The 19635-nt window shown below is 32.5% G+C and overlaps 2 protein-coding genes across 2 annotated transcripts; both read right to left on the bottom strand.

The window, feature by feature from the left end:
* Positions 1-3643: 3643 nt before the first annotated feature.
* LOC131015403 (protein BIG GRAIN 1-like B) lies at positions 3644-5092 on the bottom strand. Its single transcript, XM_057943784.1, has one exon. The coding sequence runs from the start codon at positions 4939-4941 to the stop codon at positions 3835-3837; it is 1107 nt and encodes a 368-aa protein (XP_057799767.1). The 5' UTR covers positions 4942-5092; the 3' UTR covers positions 3644-3834.
* Positions 5093-18104: 13012 nt separating this feature from the next.
* On the bottom strand, positions 18105-19413 carry LOC131015398 (uncharacterized). Its single transcript, XM_057943779.1, has one exon. It carries the CDS (start codon positions 19400-19402, stop codon positions 18230-18232), a length of 1173 nt encoding a protein of 390 aa, XP_057799762.1. The 5' UTR covers positions 19403-19413; the 3' UTR covers positions 18105-18229.
* Positions 19414-19635: the final 222 nt, after the last annotated feature.

Below are 19635 nucleotides of genomic sequence, written 5' to 3'. Positions count from 1 at the left end.
TAATTATAGATCGACAACTACCTACATTAACAGAATGAATCATAGAATAAAATAAAATTTTGTATCAATTAACATATATACATATATTAAAATACTGGGCTCAAATTCATCTGATCATGCTGGAATTTTTTACTAGAAAGATTCGTGCTTTTATTCTTTTTAAGCTATGGTATGCTTCGTTACACACCCATATATCACATGAAAACTGATGATTTCATAAAGGAAAATTATAGTTTATTACTATATGTTAAAATTATTGATCATTCAACAAAAATATTCATAGTAAATTACATAAACTATATATTCGAGAATTAAACAAAATATTCGCAACTACTGATAATTATGATAAAACACACAATTTTATTTGAAACCTAACAAAATTAATTACTCTGTTGTTGTCACAATATATTAACATTTTAAGAAAAATGAAATTCAAATTTTGATCAATTTTGTCAAATATCAAGAAAATCGAGATATCATATATCATAATCTTTAGTTTTCATTTTTTTATTGATATAATTAAATACATCCACCAATATTTCGTAAAATTAATCATACCATATTTCCGTAAGCACTAATGTCGTGGTCCTTATTAGTTATACACATTAATATATCCCTCAAAATTCATAATATTTTAAACACCAAAAAACATACCCTAAACATGAAAACTAAATTTAAGTGGAAATTATGAAATATATAAAGCTAAAAAATAATATGGTTTAAAACGTATATTCGAAATAAACATTCATATACAATAGCAAGTAAATTTAATTATATCGTCTAACCTAATATTTATATTAATCTAGTATTTTATCTATATTTTACGGGCTATATATTGTATATAAATAAAATATAAAGCAAGCTCACAAATAGATAATGCAGACTTCCCATATACTATATAGTTGAAATTGTAATACTAGCTAAAAAAGATAGATTAAAGAACAGTGGTCCTATTCCTTATTAATAGACATTTAAGATACAATTTGTTGAATTTCTAACTATTTAGCTGCATTAGGTCCATCAATTATGTCGATATTAATTGCTTTAGATAGTTATAATTTTCGTTCCCATTTTTCCTCAATTGTATGAAATGTGACAACTATTATTCAGGAACTATTTATGATCTTCTTTATGAATCTACTAGACTTTTCTTATGACATTAGTGTAAAATCGAACTTAATTATACTAATTTGTAGCCTTTTGTATCTATACCTTCGATAATGATGAGTTTAATGATGTCTTATTGTTTTGTGTAAATATCCAATTTAAAATACATGTCCAACCTATATATTTATCTTAATTATGTCTTTGGGTTGTAGCTCCACAATATTCACAACAAATTATTGTCCAATAGATAAAATTTATTCAAGTAAATTAATTATCTATGAAAAGAAAGTAGAGTAAATATTTACAAAAGAATGTGAGTATTCAAAAATTAAAATTGAAAGTAAAAGTGGATTATTTTTCAATTTTATAAGCTACCACCATCAAAGTTTAATTAGGTTGAATTTCTTTTTTTTTTTTGACTGATTTTTAAAATTATTTGATTGGTGAATGTGATTAAAAATATTATAAATTTGATTCTTTCAATACTTTCTAAGTCAATGTACTTATCTACGACTACAAGTAACTTAAAATAATTGAGAAAAGAAAAATAAAATTCCACAGAAATACCTTAACGCAACGTCAATTTTTTTCAAGTGAACGTTGCTTTATTTGGACTGCAACACAAATAGTACTTTGTTAGGCTGATTTAATCTTCGAAAATTTTGGGTTGAAATTTGAGCTAAAATTGGTCCCATATATAACTCTTTTCCGATGAATCAATTATTGGAGTGACCTAAATTACTAAATTGACAATGCATGATTTATTGTACAAAGACTTTATAGTTAGACTTATGGAGAAAGAAAAAAATATTAAAAAAAATATAATTCAAAAAATCATACAAAGAGGTGGACTCCTATATATTATGCCGACTTGAATCCGACCCGCCAGATAATTAAATAAAAACATGAGCTTTTCTTCGATATTGTTTTAATTATCTACTTAAAAATAACATTTAGTTTTCTTTAATATTATCACGGCTTTTTTTTAGGAAGAAACCACGGAATCATACTATATCAAATCCTGATGAACAATATCCGTAAGTTAGGCATGGAAATCTTACTTTCAGATCATTACACCATCCGACCAAGCAGCGAAATTCGCTAGACTATGAGCGGCTCTATTCGCCTCACGGCGAACATGCCGAAAATCCACAATAATATTATCACGTTCTATTAGCACGACATAAACAGTTTTTGTCTCATACAAAACACTCGCAAGTAGATGCAACTAATTAATAATTAGAAGGAAATATTTAAAAAAGACGCAACTAAATTCATTAATTTTTTTGGGAGCCCAGAAGGCTACAGTTTCCGCAAATGGAACACGTAATCAATTGTATTTACCATAGTTTTAAGTTAGGCAGCAATTAATGCTACGATATTTAGAAAATGACAAGACATATTAGATTCATAGGAATTAAAATTATAAGTACTGAAAAGGTTAATGACTACTAACTAGTAGCATTTCCTTCTTTGACCAAACTCTCTAGAAATAAATACTATTGTACATACACAATTACATTGTCACACCATGTCATGTATTTTTTTCAATAGTTTGGTTTCATTCACATCAGAAATTTTTTAAAAAATAAAAATAAAAAAATATAATAATAATAATAATATATTTTATTTTATCAGTACATATTATCTATATTACTAAAAATTGAAGATCGTTATGTTTTGCAGATTCTTTGCCGTTTGGCACCACAAAAGCAAAAATAAATTAAATTCTCTTTAACTTTTGTAATGATCTCAATCTAACGGTTGCACTGATTCCTCCAAGGGAAATAATGTTTGAATTTTTGTTTCAACATTATCAATAAGTTAGGAACAAATCTAGTCCATAAATTTTGACTAAATATATGATCGTGATTGATTCTTATGCTGAATAATGCATTTCTTTTTATCATAGTACATCTTATATACGTTGAAACGCGATATTTTTTTTATATTTAATACTGTTAATTTATATATAAAAAATCAACAAGCTAGAATAGTTAGTGAATTCTAGTTTATTTTATCATTCTATAAAAGAAAATAAGAAACTTTATTTGAATTAAAGAAATTGGTTTTATCTAAAAAGGTGGGCTCAAAATTGGGGAAGAGAAAAATAGTTCCAAACAATAGGCACTTTACTTGGCCTCCTGGGGATCTGTTGAACTCACCAATCTGATCAAGCAACAAAAATTCCTCCAAATTTCATTATAAAAAATAAAAATCAACAAAATAAAATACATATAAAAAAAATTAAAGTTAAAGATGTTCACTTTTCCCTATTCCCATGGGGAAGAATTGCCTTTCCCTTTACCATCACCACCTTACAATTTTTGCTTCTCATTTTGATCTCGAATCTTCTCTCTCTCTCTCTCTCTCTCTCTCTCTCTCTCTCTCTCTCTCTCCTTTTTTATTTTTTTGGGTTTTCTTTTTTCCTTTATCAAAATCTGTCACTCTCTTACCAACTTGGGATCTAACCCTCTCCCATTCTCTTCTTTTTCAGTGTTTGTCTCCATTCCAAATCCTGCTTTTTTCCACAAAATCCCACAAAAATTTACATCATCAAATTCCATAAATCGGAAAGTAACATACAGTAACATCTTCTAATATGGTATGATCAAAAAGCATAGGTTAAAAAGACAATGTACAACCTAAGTCCTAAGATAAAATGAAAAGAACAAATTAAAAAAAAAAAAAAAAAAAAAACACCAAGAACTTTTATTCAATCCCTAATCATCGGATCAAACCACTAGCTATAGCGCAATTCGTATTGAAATGAGTCGTCTCGTACACGGGTAGCTCCTCGCTATACCTATTGCTCCCGAAAAACGTTAGGTGATCGAGCTCGAACAAGTCCGAGCTCGAATCACTCAGACAGTCCTCCTCGTCCTCGTACTCGTCCACGTGATAATTGAAAACATCACCCCTTTTACTATTACTATTTTGTCTTTGTGCGACGAACTCCGCCTTCTTGTTCATCTTCAACTCGGGCGGGGGAAGCGGGGGCCGCCCGAACCGGCCCGAGTCCCCACTATACACACTCTTGCCCCCTCCCGACCGCAAATCCCGGTCCACGACCGCGGGTTCAAATTTCACCGTTCTCCGCTCCCCGCCGTCCCTCATCTTCTCCCGCGACCGGGGGGAGTACTTGCTCAAGCACGACCGCGAGAACGACGAGGCCGACGAGCACGCCGCCACCGACCTATCGTCCCGAGCCTCGAGGCTCCTCGACTTCTTCCCGCCGGCATTGCTGAAAAGCGAATTGATGAAGCTCGTCAGCCTCCCGCCGGGAGAGATCGGCTGCTTGACCTTCTTCAAATTGGCGTAAATCTTCAACGCCCTCGACTTCGACTTGATCAAATCATCTTGGCGATCGTCGGGCTTGAACCGGTCCGGTTCGGAGCGGGAGCCGGTGCGGACCGGTTTGGGTCGGGCCGTGAAGCAGGAGACCTTCGGCTTGGACCGGCCGCCGGTCGAGCCGAAAAACTCGGTGTCGGAGGAGGAAAGCGCGCCGGAGCTGTCGGAGGAAGACGACGTGGAGCTGAAGAATATGACGTCGCTGTCGTGCGCCGCCGATTTGGTGTCGGATTCTCGCAGAAACTGCTGTCTCTTTCTTCTCGCGGCGGCTCTCTCGTTGGCCTCTTTCTCCATCCATTTCTCGACCAAGCATGCTCTTCGAGAGCTCGCCGCTTCTTTATAGCCGTTGAGATCATCGGATTTCTCGACGCTCCCGTCGATTGAGCGGTAGATTTCGTCGAGGAGAGTGGAGGAGAATGACGGCGGCGGAATATCTTTGTCGGATTTTCTTGATTTGTTGCATAGTTTTTCTCGAGCATACATTTTTGCTTTGACGCAGAAATGAGGTTTTTTGGGGGCGTAGGAGAGAAAGGGTGGGAGGCAAAGGGGGTATGAAGAGAGGGGAGGGAGTGTAGAGAGAGAGTGGGATGAGAGAGAAGGAGCTTGAGGTTGAAGATGAATGGAAGAGAATGGGAATAGGAGAGAGAGGAATATAAAGGAGTAGTCAGCACGCGCGGTCTGAATTTAAGTACGTGCCAGCTTGGCATTTGATTCTTGGATTTTTATTGAATTTTCCAAAAAAAACTCACATTTTCCTTTTTCATGTCCAACTATTTTGTAATTTGTCCAATTTCAACGATAAATTTGTTTACATTATAATAATTTCTTTTCAAAAATATAGTTTGGTTCCTTCTTTTCATGGTGAAGCTTGTGAATCTGATATATATGAGTTGCATGACAGCGAATTTCGATAAATAATCATTTTATGTTATACTTTCTTCGTCCTTGAAAATTATGATCTTAATATCATATAGATATATCTTTAAAAATTGTGATTTCCTTATTTAAAAATGATCCCACAAACTTCCTCAATCACTATCTCCATTCAAAACACAATTGCATATTTTTTCTTAAAATTCATATCATCTCTTTTGGACCATTTTAGGGATATAAAAAACAGTAAGATCTGAACATCTTTGTTCATGTGTTTTTTATTTATAATACATAAAACGCTCAAAAACACATGAACAAAGATGTTCGGATTTTGCTATTTTTTGTTCATGATTCTTCTTCTCACAAAAAGATACGGTTATCACTCGATCCTAACCCATAGTTTATAAATATAAATAAATAAAATTGCATTATATTTGGGTAATGTTCAATCATATCTCAGTTGTTGACCACGGTAAATTTTATATGGGAAGCGGCGGAATAGGAGAATAATTAATGTATTAATAGATAGAATTCCTTCTCTAAATTGGTTAGATCAGTTACCAAAATGAGAGAAGTTTTGATGATCGTTATTAATTATGTACATTGATTTCAATCAAATTTATATGTTTATGAAATAGATTTTTTTCCTGAGTTAGTACTTGGATTCATGTGGAGTCAGAACATGAATTGAAATTTATTCCATGTTTTTCGCATAATTACAGTAGCGTTCCTCAAGGAGAAGGAATAATTCCTTTAGAAAAAGTAAAACTTTGTATAATAAGGTTGATTTAAATTTGCATCAAATTGTTGTTTAAAGTAGAAAAAATTTACATGAATGATCAATCATTTATACACTTCTTTTTTAAAAGATGGGGAATTTGCATTCACACCCTTTTGTGTGCATACTTTTTCTTTTATTCATGAATAATTAAATTTAGATAATTTAGATGTGTGTTGGATAGACTTCACTCTTGTATAATTAATTACTTACAAATTAGTACATAAAAGATATGAATTGTATTAGACAAACTTTATTTAACAAATTGAAAGTGACATGTCTATCAAAATTTGAAACTTAAGACTTGAACCTAAAAAACCCAATTACACTATTTTCTATTAGGCCACCTTATTAAAGAAAAAATATATCTTAGAGATACAAATTTCTACTTTTATAGTCTATAAAAAAAAGTGATGAAGCAATAATTAATTAAAAATGGGGCCAAGTACATATATGAGTGTGGGGGCAGAGATTCTGATTTTTTGAAAGTGCAATTTAGTGGGTGAAAATTACAGAAAACCAGTCTTGGTTACTGGTTAACAATTTGATTTTTTTTAAATGTATTAACAATTTGTTGTTTCACTTCTTTTGGAAAGAAAAAGCTGGTGACTTTGGAAGTTGAGAATAGGAAACATGTTAATTTTAGCAAAGCGAATAATTGGGATTTTTGGTAAAATAAAACGAATACTTTAACTTTTTCGGTTTTATTATTATTATTATTATTATTATTATTATTATTATTATCCATTATAGTATATTATATTATATTACATTTCACACGACTTAAAACATGTAATATATCAGCCATTGCTCCGGTACATATAGTTCTCCAAGAAAAAAAAAAGTAGAAAACAAAGTAAATTAATTTTTTTAGGGGTAAATTAAAATAGATTGGTGCTAAAACAAAGTAATTTGATCATCTACAATTTTCTTGGTGTTATGAATTTATGATAGTGATTACTTCCAAAACTTGACTCTATCTATAAATTCCAATTTATTAAACGGTTTAATACAAGATCTTCCCTATTCTTAATTAGGTACACAAACTTTCATGTTTTATTTAATTGAGCCCTTATAGTTGTTTTTAGCATTTAAATTTTCATTTGTATCCACCAAAGTCTTTTATATGTTTTCATGCAGAATCCTAGATGCTAGAAGTAGTCAATGCATTAGCATTACCTCCAACTAAAAACAAATAAATAAACAATAAATCTATGCAGCGACACTGTGACCATCTGACATCTGGTCACAAACTAATTTAATATGATTTTTTATGATTTTTTTAAATTAAAATAGAATTTAATTATTTCAATGTCCTGTCTATATTATATCTATTTTTTAAAATTCTTTTGCATTTTTTATTTTATTTTTTAAAAGATAAAAAGTTACCAGATCTTATTTTTATTTTAAAAAACAAGTTAAATAATTTTTTTTTCTATTTAACTAATTCGTCGGTAGCGACAATGTGGTTGTTTAGCATCAGTGATAAATAGAAAAATAGTACAATATCACGGCATCTTTAACCAACATGTAGAGAAAACGACCATTATACCCTTCAAAACATTTAATTTAATTCTATGGATTCTTATGTTTTTTGGTATATATACTTCCATAACAAAAATAGTTGGGTTTTTAACTCCAAAGAATAAATTGTAGGTGGAGCCATTTGATTTTTCCCTTTAAAGTTTTATAGAAGGTTTGGTGAAATAAGTAGGAGGCATCTTTTATCTCTACTCAATTTATCATACCAATATTTATTTGTCTCTTTATTTTATTATATGTTATAATATTATTAGATAATTTAATTTGTAACGCGTTGAATAATTTTCCTACCAAATTGCCACAATTAGAGAGCCGTGCACATGCACACACCAACTAATTATTATTCATTACATTTTGACACAATTCCTTATCATTTAACTGCAAACGGCCAAAAAGAGGAGTATTTTATATTTTATGTTATTTCATTTTCAATTATTTTTTTCACTTCTCATTAAGATAATATTTAATGGATTTTGGGGTTGTTATTTAATTATTTAAAAGATGCAATAGGAATGTTTTATTTTATCGGTCCATTCTGTATATGGATAATAATGAACCTCTTATTTAATTAAAATAAGTGATTTTTTTATAGACGAATTATCACACTGTACATTTTTACTTATTATATTCCACAAAATGGCTTACTTTTTTTTATGTGTCTACCTAATTACCAGAATAATAACAACTTGTCAATATATTATTGGATATATGAATTATGCTATTGTTAATTTGCTTACAATAGTTATATATTAAAAGGTAAATATTTAAATTAGGTTTTCGCAATCACATTCATGGTAGAGGAGCCTATATATATGAAAAAATTTAAATTGCGTCAATTAATTAAAGCAACCAATGAACTAATTAATGGAGGAGCCTCATGGTTAAAAATATATAAAAAAGAAGATAGAATAGAAAAATTATTATTGTAACGTCGTGATTTTTTTACTTGTAACTTTCATTGGGTTAAAATTTAAATTTAAATCATGGTAACTTTAGCATTAGGAGCCTTGTATTAGCTCCCCAATAATTACACGAGAAGATCCGTCAATAAATAACACTATGATAAACAAATTGGAAATTAATTATCAAAAATAATTTGTCAAAGAGAAAGGTAAGATTATTTCAGTTAAATTGAGAAAAGCCTGGAATATTTACTTTAATGATGGTCTTTTCTCCAAATATCTGATTTCAAAAAAAAAAAAGTTTGAGTTTTTAATTATCAAGGTGTCACATCTTGGATTGGACATTGGATTCACCAGAATTATTGAACCTTCAAAAAAACTTACAGCACATTATAAAGTGTGGGGTCCCTAGGAACTAGTATATAAATATAAAAAATATATATTAATTGTGTTATTTAATTTTTTTAGGCATAAATATTTTATTTAAGTAGTATATATTTTTTCTTCTAGTTAGTTATATGTATATTGTTTGATCATATCAAGAGATTTTGCTCATATGTCGCGATCATGGCAGCATGGACAAAATCGAAGAATAATATATATGTGGGTCTATTAATTTATATTTCATTTTCTTTATTAGATCTTTTCATGCTTGAAGTCAATTGTTTTTTTATCAACGAATATACCATTTACGATAATCCGTTTTTTTTTGTAGCACTATATTCAATATGATCTTTTTTTTTTTTTTTGATCAGAAAAAATAGATTTCATTCAGTAAAAGACCGGAACGGTTCTCCGGGTACCAGAGGTACCAAGAATACAGAACAGAATTGAAAATACAAGGGAAAGAGCAAAAGAAATAAACTTCCACCAGACCAACTCCACAAAGTAACACCAAAATCGGACTCCCCAATCTCCAAACCTCAGCTGAAACAAAAGCAAAAGAACGTATGATGTTCTTGATTAGGATCAGCCGCTGTAACCCAATCTTTAGCAATCCAAACCTCTAACAGCAACAAACCATCTTCGAAATTCTTGTTCCTGCGTTGATTGATTCAATTCCGTACGCCAAACCCATAATCTCGCCTTAATCTCTGCCATCATTCTTTCTTTATTCCAACTTTCTTGATTGAATATACAATTATTTCGCATCTTCCAAATGCTCCAAATCACACACAACCAAACATCAAGAAAGAAATCCACATCCTTCTTACTCCCCAAATTCACGAAAGCGTTGAAATGGGCCTTGGAATTAAAGTGAAAGACTGCTTGTTTACCTGTCCAATTTAAGATTTCTTTCCAGATTTCATCCGTTTTTTGGCAATGGAAAAAGAGATGCTCTATGGTTTCTTCTTTCAACTGGCATAGAGCGCATAAATCAGCCGGCGAATGTATCAACACTTGTCTCCTCCGCAGGTTGTCCACTGTTGCAATTCTACCTATAATAACCTTCCAAGCTGTGGCCCTGACCTTAGCTGGAACTTGAGCTTTCCAGATCATGGACAACTCCTTTTGGACTCCGCAAACATTCGAAGAACTCCTGTTTTTAACGAATGTCTCGTAGGCTGTCTTGACAGAGAAGACACCATTTCCGGCTGCCTTCCATCTCCAAGCGTCCATTGTACCTTCATTCATCCTAATCTTGCTAACGCAACTCGTTAAAGCACAAATCTGTTCCAGATCTCTCTCCCTCAAAATCCTTTCCCATTCGAATTTCCATTCCCAAGATCCTTCAATCCATTCCCCCATGCTACTAACAACACCCTCTTTATTGGAATTGAGACGAAAAAGTCTCGGATACAAATCAGCCAGAGATTTCTCCCCCGCCCAAATGTGAGTCCAAAACCTCACCGAATTCCCATCTCCAATTACTCGCTCAAGATTTTCTCTCACCCCTTTTCCACCCTCGCCCCTACTCAGTCTCACCACTTTCCTCCACCAAGCCGACTTAATCAAATTGTTTCCCTCAGCCCTGAATCCATTTCCATCCCTCTCCAATTCCCCGTGGCAAGATTTGAACACCTTCACCCACAACAAATTTTTTTCTGTCAAAAATCTCCAGATCCATTTCGCCATAAGAGCCGAGTTAAAACCACCCAAATCTTTAAAATTAAGCCCCCCAAAATCCAGACCAACACAAAGCTGCTCCCATTTAACCCAATGAATCTTCCTCTCTCCTATTCCACCCCCCCACAAAAAACTACTCAGACAAGACCGCATCTCAGCTAACACACCTTTTGGAACAAGAGAAAATGAGAGATGATATACCGGAATGGACAAAAGAACTGATCGAATCAGGGTGATTCTACCAGCAAACGAAAACTTACGTTTTTCCCAGCTCTTGATTTTTCTCTTGATATTTTCCACCACGTATTGCCATTCTGATTTCCGAGAAAGTCTTGTCCCGATCATAATTCCCAAATATTTAGTGGGTAATCCACCCACTTTACATTTGAGAATGCCCGCCAGATCTTCACTTCTGAAATCTGGTATCCCGACTCCAATGAGACAGCTCTTGTCGAAATTCACTGTTAAACCCGAAAGTAGTTCAATATGATCAAATGGTTATTATACAAACAAATCAAATAAACAATTGTACAAAATATTTGCCGATTTTCAAATTAATTAACAACATGAAAAAGACTCACTTACGTACGCATACAATTTAGTTAAAACAAGTTAGTTACTCACATAGGATCATCTGTCACACTTTCAATTTTTTTATAGTTATGGATAGCTTTTTTCTTTAATTTCGATTTATTATATTTTTAAGACAATTAACTAGGATTCATTAATTTAATTACAATTTATAATTATATTTATACTATTTTGAATTAATAATTAATTTAAAGCTATGATGTATAATAAAAAAAATTAGCGATAAACATTAATTAGGGTTTATTATATAAATATATATTTTTTATTTTTATAATAGTTATTATAAAATACTAGTTAAATTAATAGCTGAACATAACGGGACACAATAAATTTTGAGACGGGAGATTTCATTCAGACATTACTCCATATATTAGAACAAGGGATCCCGTCCCGTGTGCACGACGCGGATGGACGACGACAACGACCTGGTCGGTCGCCCGGCACGCACGTGGCCGTCGCGATCCCAAGTGAGAAACCTTAGAGCATGGGAGGTGTGTGGAAACGCAAACAAAGGAAAGCGAAATCTTGGGTGTTATATAATTAATACCATTAATTAAGTTAATTAAAATCAGAAAAAATGGGCAATTTGGTTCGTGGATTGCCAGGTATTTGCCCCCATAATCCTTACCAAGATCACATGCCTTTTCCTCTTTTTTGGATTGGTTAATGCCCATTTATTTAATTTTCGGACATTATATTACTATGATATATATTTTTTGAGGCAACATCACTTTCTACGCAGAGACCTCTGCGTTTTGGTCGCTCTATTGGGGTTTTGTTGATTGAGAATCTGATATATATATATATATATATATATATATATATATATATATATATATTTTTAGTTGTTTTTTTTAAGTAAGAAAGTTTGTGTGCAGGTGTGTTGCTGATTTTTGGACAAATTCTGATATTCTGGTTTGATCGTGTTTAGGCTTTGAGCTTAAAGATGATTATTCCCTCAAAAAGCTTCTAATCGAACTCACTCGATCGTCCTCTTTTTCCCTAGCTACTTATTTTGATCATTATAATTTATGAGGGGTTATTTGACGAAACTTATTTTAAAGAGTTTATAACCTCCAACGGTTCATCAATCATGCAAATTAAACGTTCCATAAGTGTTTGTATTAGGTTAGATGTTTTAGGTAATTAAGAAATCTCACTAAAATTTGTGTCAAACTGACTGACAGGTCAAAATCGGTAAGGCGGTATCCATCTTTTGATCCAACTACATTTCCGACGGCCTACTCATAATTTAGCTAGTGGTTAATATTGTTTGTATTAAGATAGATTTTTTAGGTAATAAAAAAGTTTCACAAAAAAATTTGTGTCAGACTGACTGACAGGTCAAAATCGATATTCATCTTTTGATCCAACCACATGTCCGACGGCCTACTCATAATTTAGCCAGCATTTAATAGTGTTCGAATTCGAATATCGAGATGTAAGACGATTAATTTGACATGAGATAAATTAAGATACTATCATATTTGAGTTCGAGATAGGGGACTTGACCTAATCTTTGATCGGGTTAGACGCCTAGCATTTAGGGGCGAAGCCAAGGTTGGACTCAGTTTTTTATGTGTGTGAAAATATAATTTATTTCGTTTAAACTTGTTTCTAAATATAAAAATGTAGTTTTACATGCCCATTTGTAAAGTTCTAGCTCTGCCCATACTAACATTATTTGGAAGTCTTTTTCTATCTAATGTCAATAATATATAATAAAAAAAGTGACCTAAAAACTATAGGAAAAATCCAATTTAAGAGCGAATCCAAGTTTTTGGAAGTCAAATAGCAATCTTTTTTAGGATCAATGTATGGCTAATGGGGTATGGCTTTGTCACACATTAGGTTTGCAATAGTCTTTGGCTCTTTGACTCTTGACTAATACACTATACCATAATAGACCAATTTTATCCCACTACATATCTCACTTTAATTATTTTTTTTCTTTGAATATCAAACTCGTTTTTTGGCATATGGGCCATATTGTGTTTCCTCTTCCCCTCCCATCTTTTTCTCTAGCTTTGACCAAGTTCGAAATTTGGCAGCTGAAAATTAAATATAATTGGAATAAAAATTCTTGATTTAGTAGTTCATTACACAAATGATTGAATTGCACTATCTTTATTCCTTATGAAACGTCAGATACCGAACCACTTTTATTTTGAAATAAATAAATAAATAAATATATGAATTTCTAGCATTATAATTTTGCTTTGAATTGAACACCCATGCATGATGTACAAATTTTTCATAAATTGCTGCCCAAAATAGTAGATTTTTTTTTTCTTTTTGAAAAATACTCTCTCTGAAAATAAAATGTGTTCCTAGATAAGTGTTAAGTGATGTCGAACTTGGAACTTCACTTTATCTTTGTATTTTACGTGTTCAATGCAAATAAATTAACAATTAATTGTTAAATAAAGAAATTCCAATTCCTTCTAGGATCGTCTAATTGGTAAACTATTCAGAGCACATGATTTTATTACATAGTATAACTAAAGAAAATAGACAATTCTATAACTAAAGAGTTACATATTCGTTCTAGTCTTATTAATTGTAATATTTTTTTAGATCAAATTATTCAGAGCACGTAATCTTATTAGTTATCGTTTTTTTTTTGGATAATAGACGATTCTACAACTAAAGAATTACACATTCGTTATGGTCTTATTAACTAATTGTAATATTTTTTTTCAAATCGAACTATTTAAAGCATATGATCTAATTACTTATCGTATTTTTCTGCATCGAAACTATTCCAAATGCATCTCTGCCAGTAATAATAATCCAAGTGGAGTACTCTTGGCACGTGCACAAGGGCAATTTGCCACGTGCCACCGTTGCTGACGTCAGCAACTCCAATGTTGTGTCAGACGAGAAGGTGTTCGCGGGGAACATCTTTGCTGTGCTCGTGCTTGTTTCTCTGCTCTTTCGCAGACACACACAACTTCAAAATCATAAAATAATTAAATTCCCAATTTTTTCTAACATGCTTGCCATATTTTAATTTGCCACACGTTTTTAGCTTATGTTTCATTTAATTTATAGATGTGACTATATAATATAATACAATATCCTTGCTATGTAACGGTTCATATTAATTAGATGTCCTGTTTAAGAATAGTGCGAAGTTGGCCGAAAATTGATTGCCAATTTTCATAATTTCAACCGTGTTTGACGAGCAAATTAAAAATAAGTAAAATTTAACGATAGAGAGACGCATATATCTTCATCGAGATTGATCATACGATCTTTAATATGATATGAGTATCAAACGAACAAGATCGTTTGAATTTATACAAAGCACTCGAGCCAAATCATCTGACGGTGTCCAAAGCTATATATGATCGCGTATATAATCTTAATTTTAGCTGGTGCGTGCTAGTTTTTCAATCCAAATTTTAACCCGTCTGACGTATTTTGACCTGTTAGACCGAGACTTCCATCGAAGATAGGATTAGAGGGGATTGGGAGACGAATATATCTTCATCGATATTTCGAAAGATATAATCTTTTTCCTTAACGTAAAAGCAATACTCTCACGTAATGGTCGGATCTTCAGTACAATACGATTATATCCAGCGATACCAAATCATTCGAGGGTATCGCATTTAGAATCAAACCTATATATAATAGTGTATGCACACAATCATTTTTAGCTTGTATCTGCTAGTTTTACAATTCGAATTTGTGACTCTTCTGACGTAATTTGAACCGTTAAATAATCTGACACGAGACTGAGGTCGAAGATAAATAATAAAAAATGTTAAGGAAGCTTATCTTTGCCTAATTAGGAGGGTATAGTTCACTATTGAAGCGTGGATAAGAAACAGAGACAAGAGTCACTGTCGTTACTCTTTATGCATGTGTTTGCGAGTATTCAAAAGATTGGTTGGATTGGATATATATAAATATATTATTGAATTATGTGAAGTGTGAAGATCCCAATGACCAAAGTATATTGCTGGGGACCATTTCCCCACTACTTAAATTTCATCAATACATATATACATAAATGAATTTTAATAACTCACATAATACAAAGTTTAATTCTAGGCGGATTAAACTATTGCGTATTTATAAAATAATAATCCAACACATGTTGTATGGAATTTCTAGACAGATTGCGCTGTTACGTATTTATAGTGAAATTATTTAATTAAGATGACATTATGATAAAACTAAAGTATAGTAATACTACTATAACAATTGCAGCGAGCACTGCGACTAACTGTTTTAGTTATTATGAAAATTAATGTTTTGATATATTTTTAAAAGTTAATTATTAAAAAATTATACACCTAATTCTTTCATCATATACTATACTGTTGTTCAAAATTATGCTTGAATTATTAAAAGGGAGATATTTCAAACAAAAGATAAACTGAAGAAATCTTGATCGGGAAAGAGTGTTCTTTTTCAGAAACAAAAGCCTCTCTCTCTCTCTCTCTCTCTCTCTCTCTCTCTCTCTCTCTCTCTCTCTCTCTCTCACCTGATGTACACACCACCTCCACGTGCGAACAGAGGCAGTTCGCTTTCTCGGCTGCAATGCTGTCACGTGCCTGCATGCGACCCTTCCCACACCCACATTCCTATGTGCATGCATGTATATAATTACCCAATTAATACACTTGCTTATATATATATATATATATATATATATATATATATATATAAAAGTAGAGAATAGAAAAGTATTGAACATGTCATGAACATATATTAGTAGAAAAATAGAGAAGCAATTGAACATGTATGAACTTTTGGGGGCTGAGGGGTTCGATGGCTGTTCATGTTCAACACAAATTTTCGTTGAACATGGCGCGAATCAATCTCAGCCGTTAGATTAAATAAGATCAATGGATGAGATTGCTTCTCCTTTCTTTGCAAATATTTGCTTCTCCATAGAACTCTTCTCTCTCTCTCTCTCTCTCTCTATATATATATATATATATATTGTGTGTGTGTGTGTAAATTGTAATGTATATTGGTCTCCCATAATTATCATTCAATTTATGGGTGTCACGTATTTATGTCCTAGATGGTGGACAAGGCACGACTTCAATACGAAAATGACTATGTTTTTTAATTTGTTTCCTTTTCTTAATTTATATGATACTATATGAATATCATCTTTCTTCTTTTTTTTTTTTTTTTTTTTTTCATTTTGACATATATATATGTATATAAAATAATAAACATGTACTTGTAGCTAGAATTGATATCTTTTGTCTTACTATCATCATAGTAAATATGATTTTGGAATTGTCCTAAAATCGGGTAAGGTATCATTGTCAAACCTTTTCCTAAGTCTCATGTCCATACCAAGTGTCCTATAATTGGTATGTTATGCATGTTGTGTGATTAACATGTTATGTGGGGAAACATGAGTTATATAATTTTTTTATACTTATGCATAGAGTTGTAAAAAGAAAAACTAAAAATAATACAGCTTGGTCCAAAATTATGCCATCCTATCCATTTTTAATAGCTCTCTACATGTGTGATCTCGAGGAATATATTTGTCTTGATATCAAGTGAGGTATTCTTGTTGAATTTCTAAGTATTTTATGTCCATGTCGGGGGTGTAATTAACATTAATCACGTGACACTAAGCTCTTGGTTAAAACAAGAACATAAAAATTTCCATAAACTATTTATATTTTATAATTTGTAAGATTTGGGGTTTAGAATGAAAATGAATGACCTCAAAAGGGGCGCAGTATATGTTTAAAATTGATGAACTCAAAATAGGCCCAATTAATATATGTTGTCAAATTTTGAGTTCAATTTGAGCCCAAAAGTGTTTTTTGAGGGAAGATTTGGGCCCAATTTGAGTACAAGTTAATACTCCCTTTTGCGTCATTCATTTTTCCCTTTTTATATTATTATACGTGCAAATCCCCTAAAAAATATAAACAAAAAAGGTGTCGTAAAAAATAACAATAAACAACAAAAATTAAATAAGTTTTTACATGTTACTTCTTTAGTCTTTTTGGATCATATATTCTAACTCTCTTTTTCTGTTTTTTTTCTTAATCTAACTATCCTTTTCCGTTTTTGCATTAAATAATTTCATTAATCTTTATACCCGTTATTATAAAATAACAATAACAATTCTTTTGAAGAGATAATAATAATTATTTTTATAGCATTAACTTTGATTTATGTTTTGTATATCCTGAGTTTTGATAAATTATTTAACATCAAAATTATGACAATAACTTTTCTTTATCTAAATTAATTATAGCTTTTCTTTATCTAAATATATTATAAACGATATGAATCACCACAACTTTGCAGTTTGCTGTTCCTCCGCCGTCTCCGTACAGTTGCAGTTGTTGCCAAACGCTAAGAGAAAATTTCCATGACAATAGTATGTGATATAATATTACCTTAAATTATTGAACTTTGATCTAATTGCTGTTTTTTTTAAAAAAAAATATTACTATTAGTTAGGGTGCCTCCAATGGTTAGAAATTTGAGGTGCAAAAATTAGAAACTACCATTGAAGAATTTATGAACCAGTTTCTTTACAAATTTCGAGAAACCAGGTGCAGCTGTGCACCCAGCTCCCAAATCACTTTATGTGGGCTCCACAAGTTACTTTTAATATTATTTGGTTTTTCTTTCTATTTTTTTGAAAATATGCTACTACAATGTTTTCCTTTTTTTAATATTTTTTGTGAAGTATCGTGGGACCCTTTAAAATTAGAAACTAGTTTATGGTTGAAGTAAATTGAGGTGGCATTTTAGAAGCTAGAATTCTAGTTCTTTGTTGGAGGCACCCTTAGTTTTTTGTTTTTTGCTATCTTATGTATAAAATAAAATGTCTATATATGGGCTTTGTATAAATGCAGACATTAGAAACAAGAAATCGACAAAAGACATCACAAACACCCAAACATAGTATCATCAAATTGATCAAACAAACATAAAACAAACAAAGAAAAAACCCTCCAACGTTGAGAGAAAAACATAAGCAAAAGCAATACAAGAAGAAAGAGGTAAAACATCACTCCACGGCCTTCATGTCTCCCTTTCCGAGCATTTCTTTACCGCAGTTGTCTAAACAAACGCAGAAGTTGCATGATGCACACTCAAATCCTTGCTGTTCATACCTATCACTTCGACAAAGGTCGCAGCGGCGTTTTGGGAGAAGTTGATAGGCGAGAGGGTGTGGTGGGTGAAGTGCCGCATCATGAATCACATACTTGTCTCCGAACTTGATGTTTCTATGCTCACTGGATGTGGATATCAAGCAGCGGGGATGGATGGATAGATCGCAATGGCGGCAGCGATACATCCAAGTCTTAGGATTCGTCTCTGCTGTTTCACATGCATCGCAGTAGATTGATTCACCTTGATGGTTGAGATTGGCGTCGTACGTCAATAGCAGCGGGTGGTGCTTGTCCCATCTACGGCTGCTGGTTGATGCCGGCAGCGTAGCGCATCGAACGTGCACAATGAACTCACAGCTGCCGCACGCGTAATTACAGCCATAATTGTATGCGGCGTGACCACACATAGCATCACAGTAAATCTTTTGCCTAACAGGCCGCAATAGTGTCCATCGTATTTTCCCGTGAGGTTGGAAATAGAGGGGATGTTGTGGGTGAGCCGTGTGATATATGGTGGCCGGCAGAGAAGCGCACTTGATGTCTGCTCTGAACAAGCAAAAGATATTTGTACAAGTGTAGAACAGCCCACTTGATTGGAGAGAACACACATCGCACTTCCACTCCTCGGATGGAAGTTTGTGAGAAGATTTGAGAATGAGGTGGTGACCAGATTGGTGGTGGAGTGGAATGGAGGGGAGGCGAGATGGCAAGCGGAAGCACGCCATGTGAAGATTGTAATTGCATCCACTGCTGCAACTCATATAGTAGTAATCTTTACTACTTGAAGAAGAAGATGATGATGAAGATGGTCTCTGTTTCCGGTTGAATATAGGAGTAATGCACCCATCACATATTAATTCTGATTCTTGATCATCTTTCTCATCATCATTATCACTATTTTCTTCTTCTTCTTCTTCCCGAGATAATGAGAGTACTGCTAATCGGAGTTTGTGATTGTGGAACTTATAATCTTCATCATGATGAGGTATTGATATAGCTCCTCCTTCTCTCTTTACCAAACCTCCAATTAGCTCCTCACCCACATCACTTATTGGGAACTTCAACATTCCTTTCTCATGTCTTCTACAACCAACAAAAACACTAATTAAAACAACTTATAAATTGTTTAGGAGTTTATATATAAGCACTTGAAAAGTATTTGTTAAAAAAGCTTATAAGATTCTTAAAAAAAAGCTCCAACAACTTATAAGTTTTTTTAAAAGTACTAATTTCTCTTCAATTTTCTCATTCTAACAAAAATTTTCTTAGAAGCTCAATTATGAAATACTTTGACAATTTA

The sequence above is a fragment of the Salvia miltiorrhiza genome, chromosome 3 (assembly GCF_028751815.1).
Source record: "Salvia miltiorrhiza cultivar Shanhuang (shh) chromosome 3, IMPLAD_Smil_shh, whole genome shotgun sequence".
Taxonomy (NCBI): domain Eukaryota; kingdom Viridiplantae; phylum Streptophyta; class Magnoliopsida; order Lamiales; family Lamiaceae; genus Salvia; species Salvia miltiorrhiza.
Note: the sequence above shows the minus strand (reverse complement) of the source record. Positions and strands in the feature narration are given on the sequence as shown.

What these genes read in the sequence shown, in the direction of transcription:
- LOC131015403 (XM_057943784.1), bottom strand. Translation starts at nt 4,941, where the DNA reads ATGTATGCTCGAGAAAAACTATGCAACAAATCAAGAAAATCCGACAAA.
- LOC131015398 (XM_057943779.1), bottom strand. Translation starts at nt 19,402, where the DNA reads ATGTTGAAGTTCCCAATAAGTGATGTGGGTGAGGAGCTAATTGGAGGT.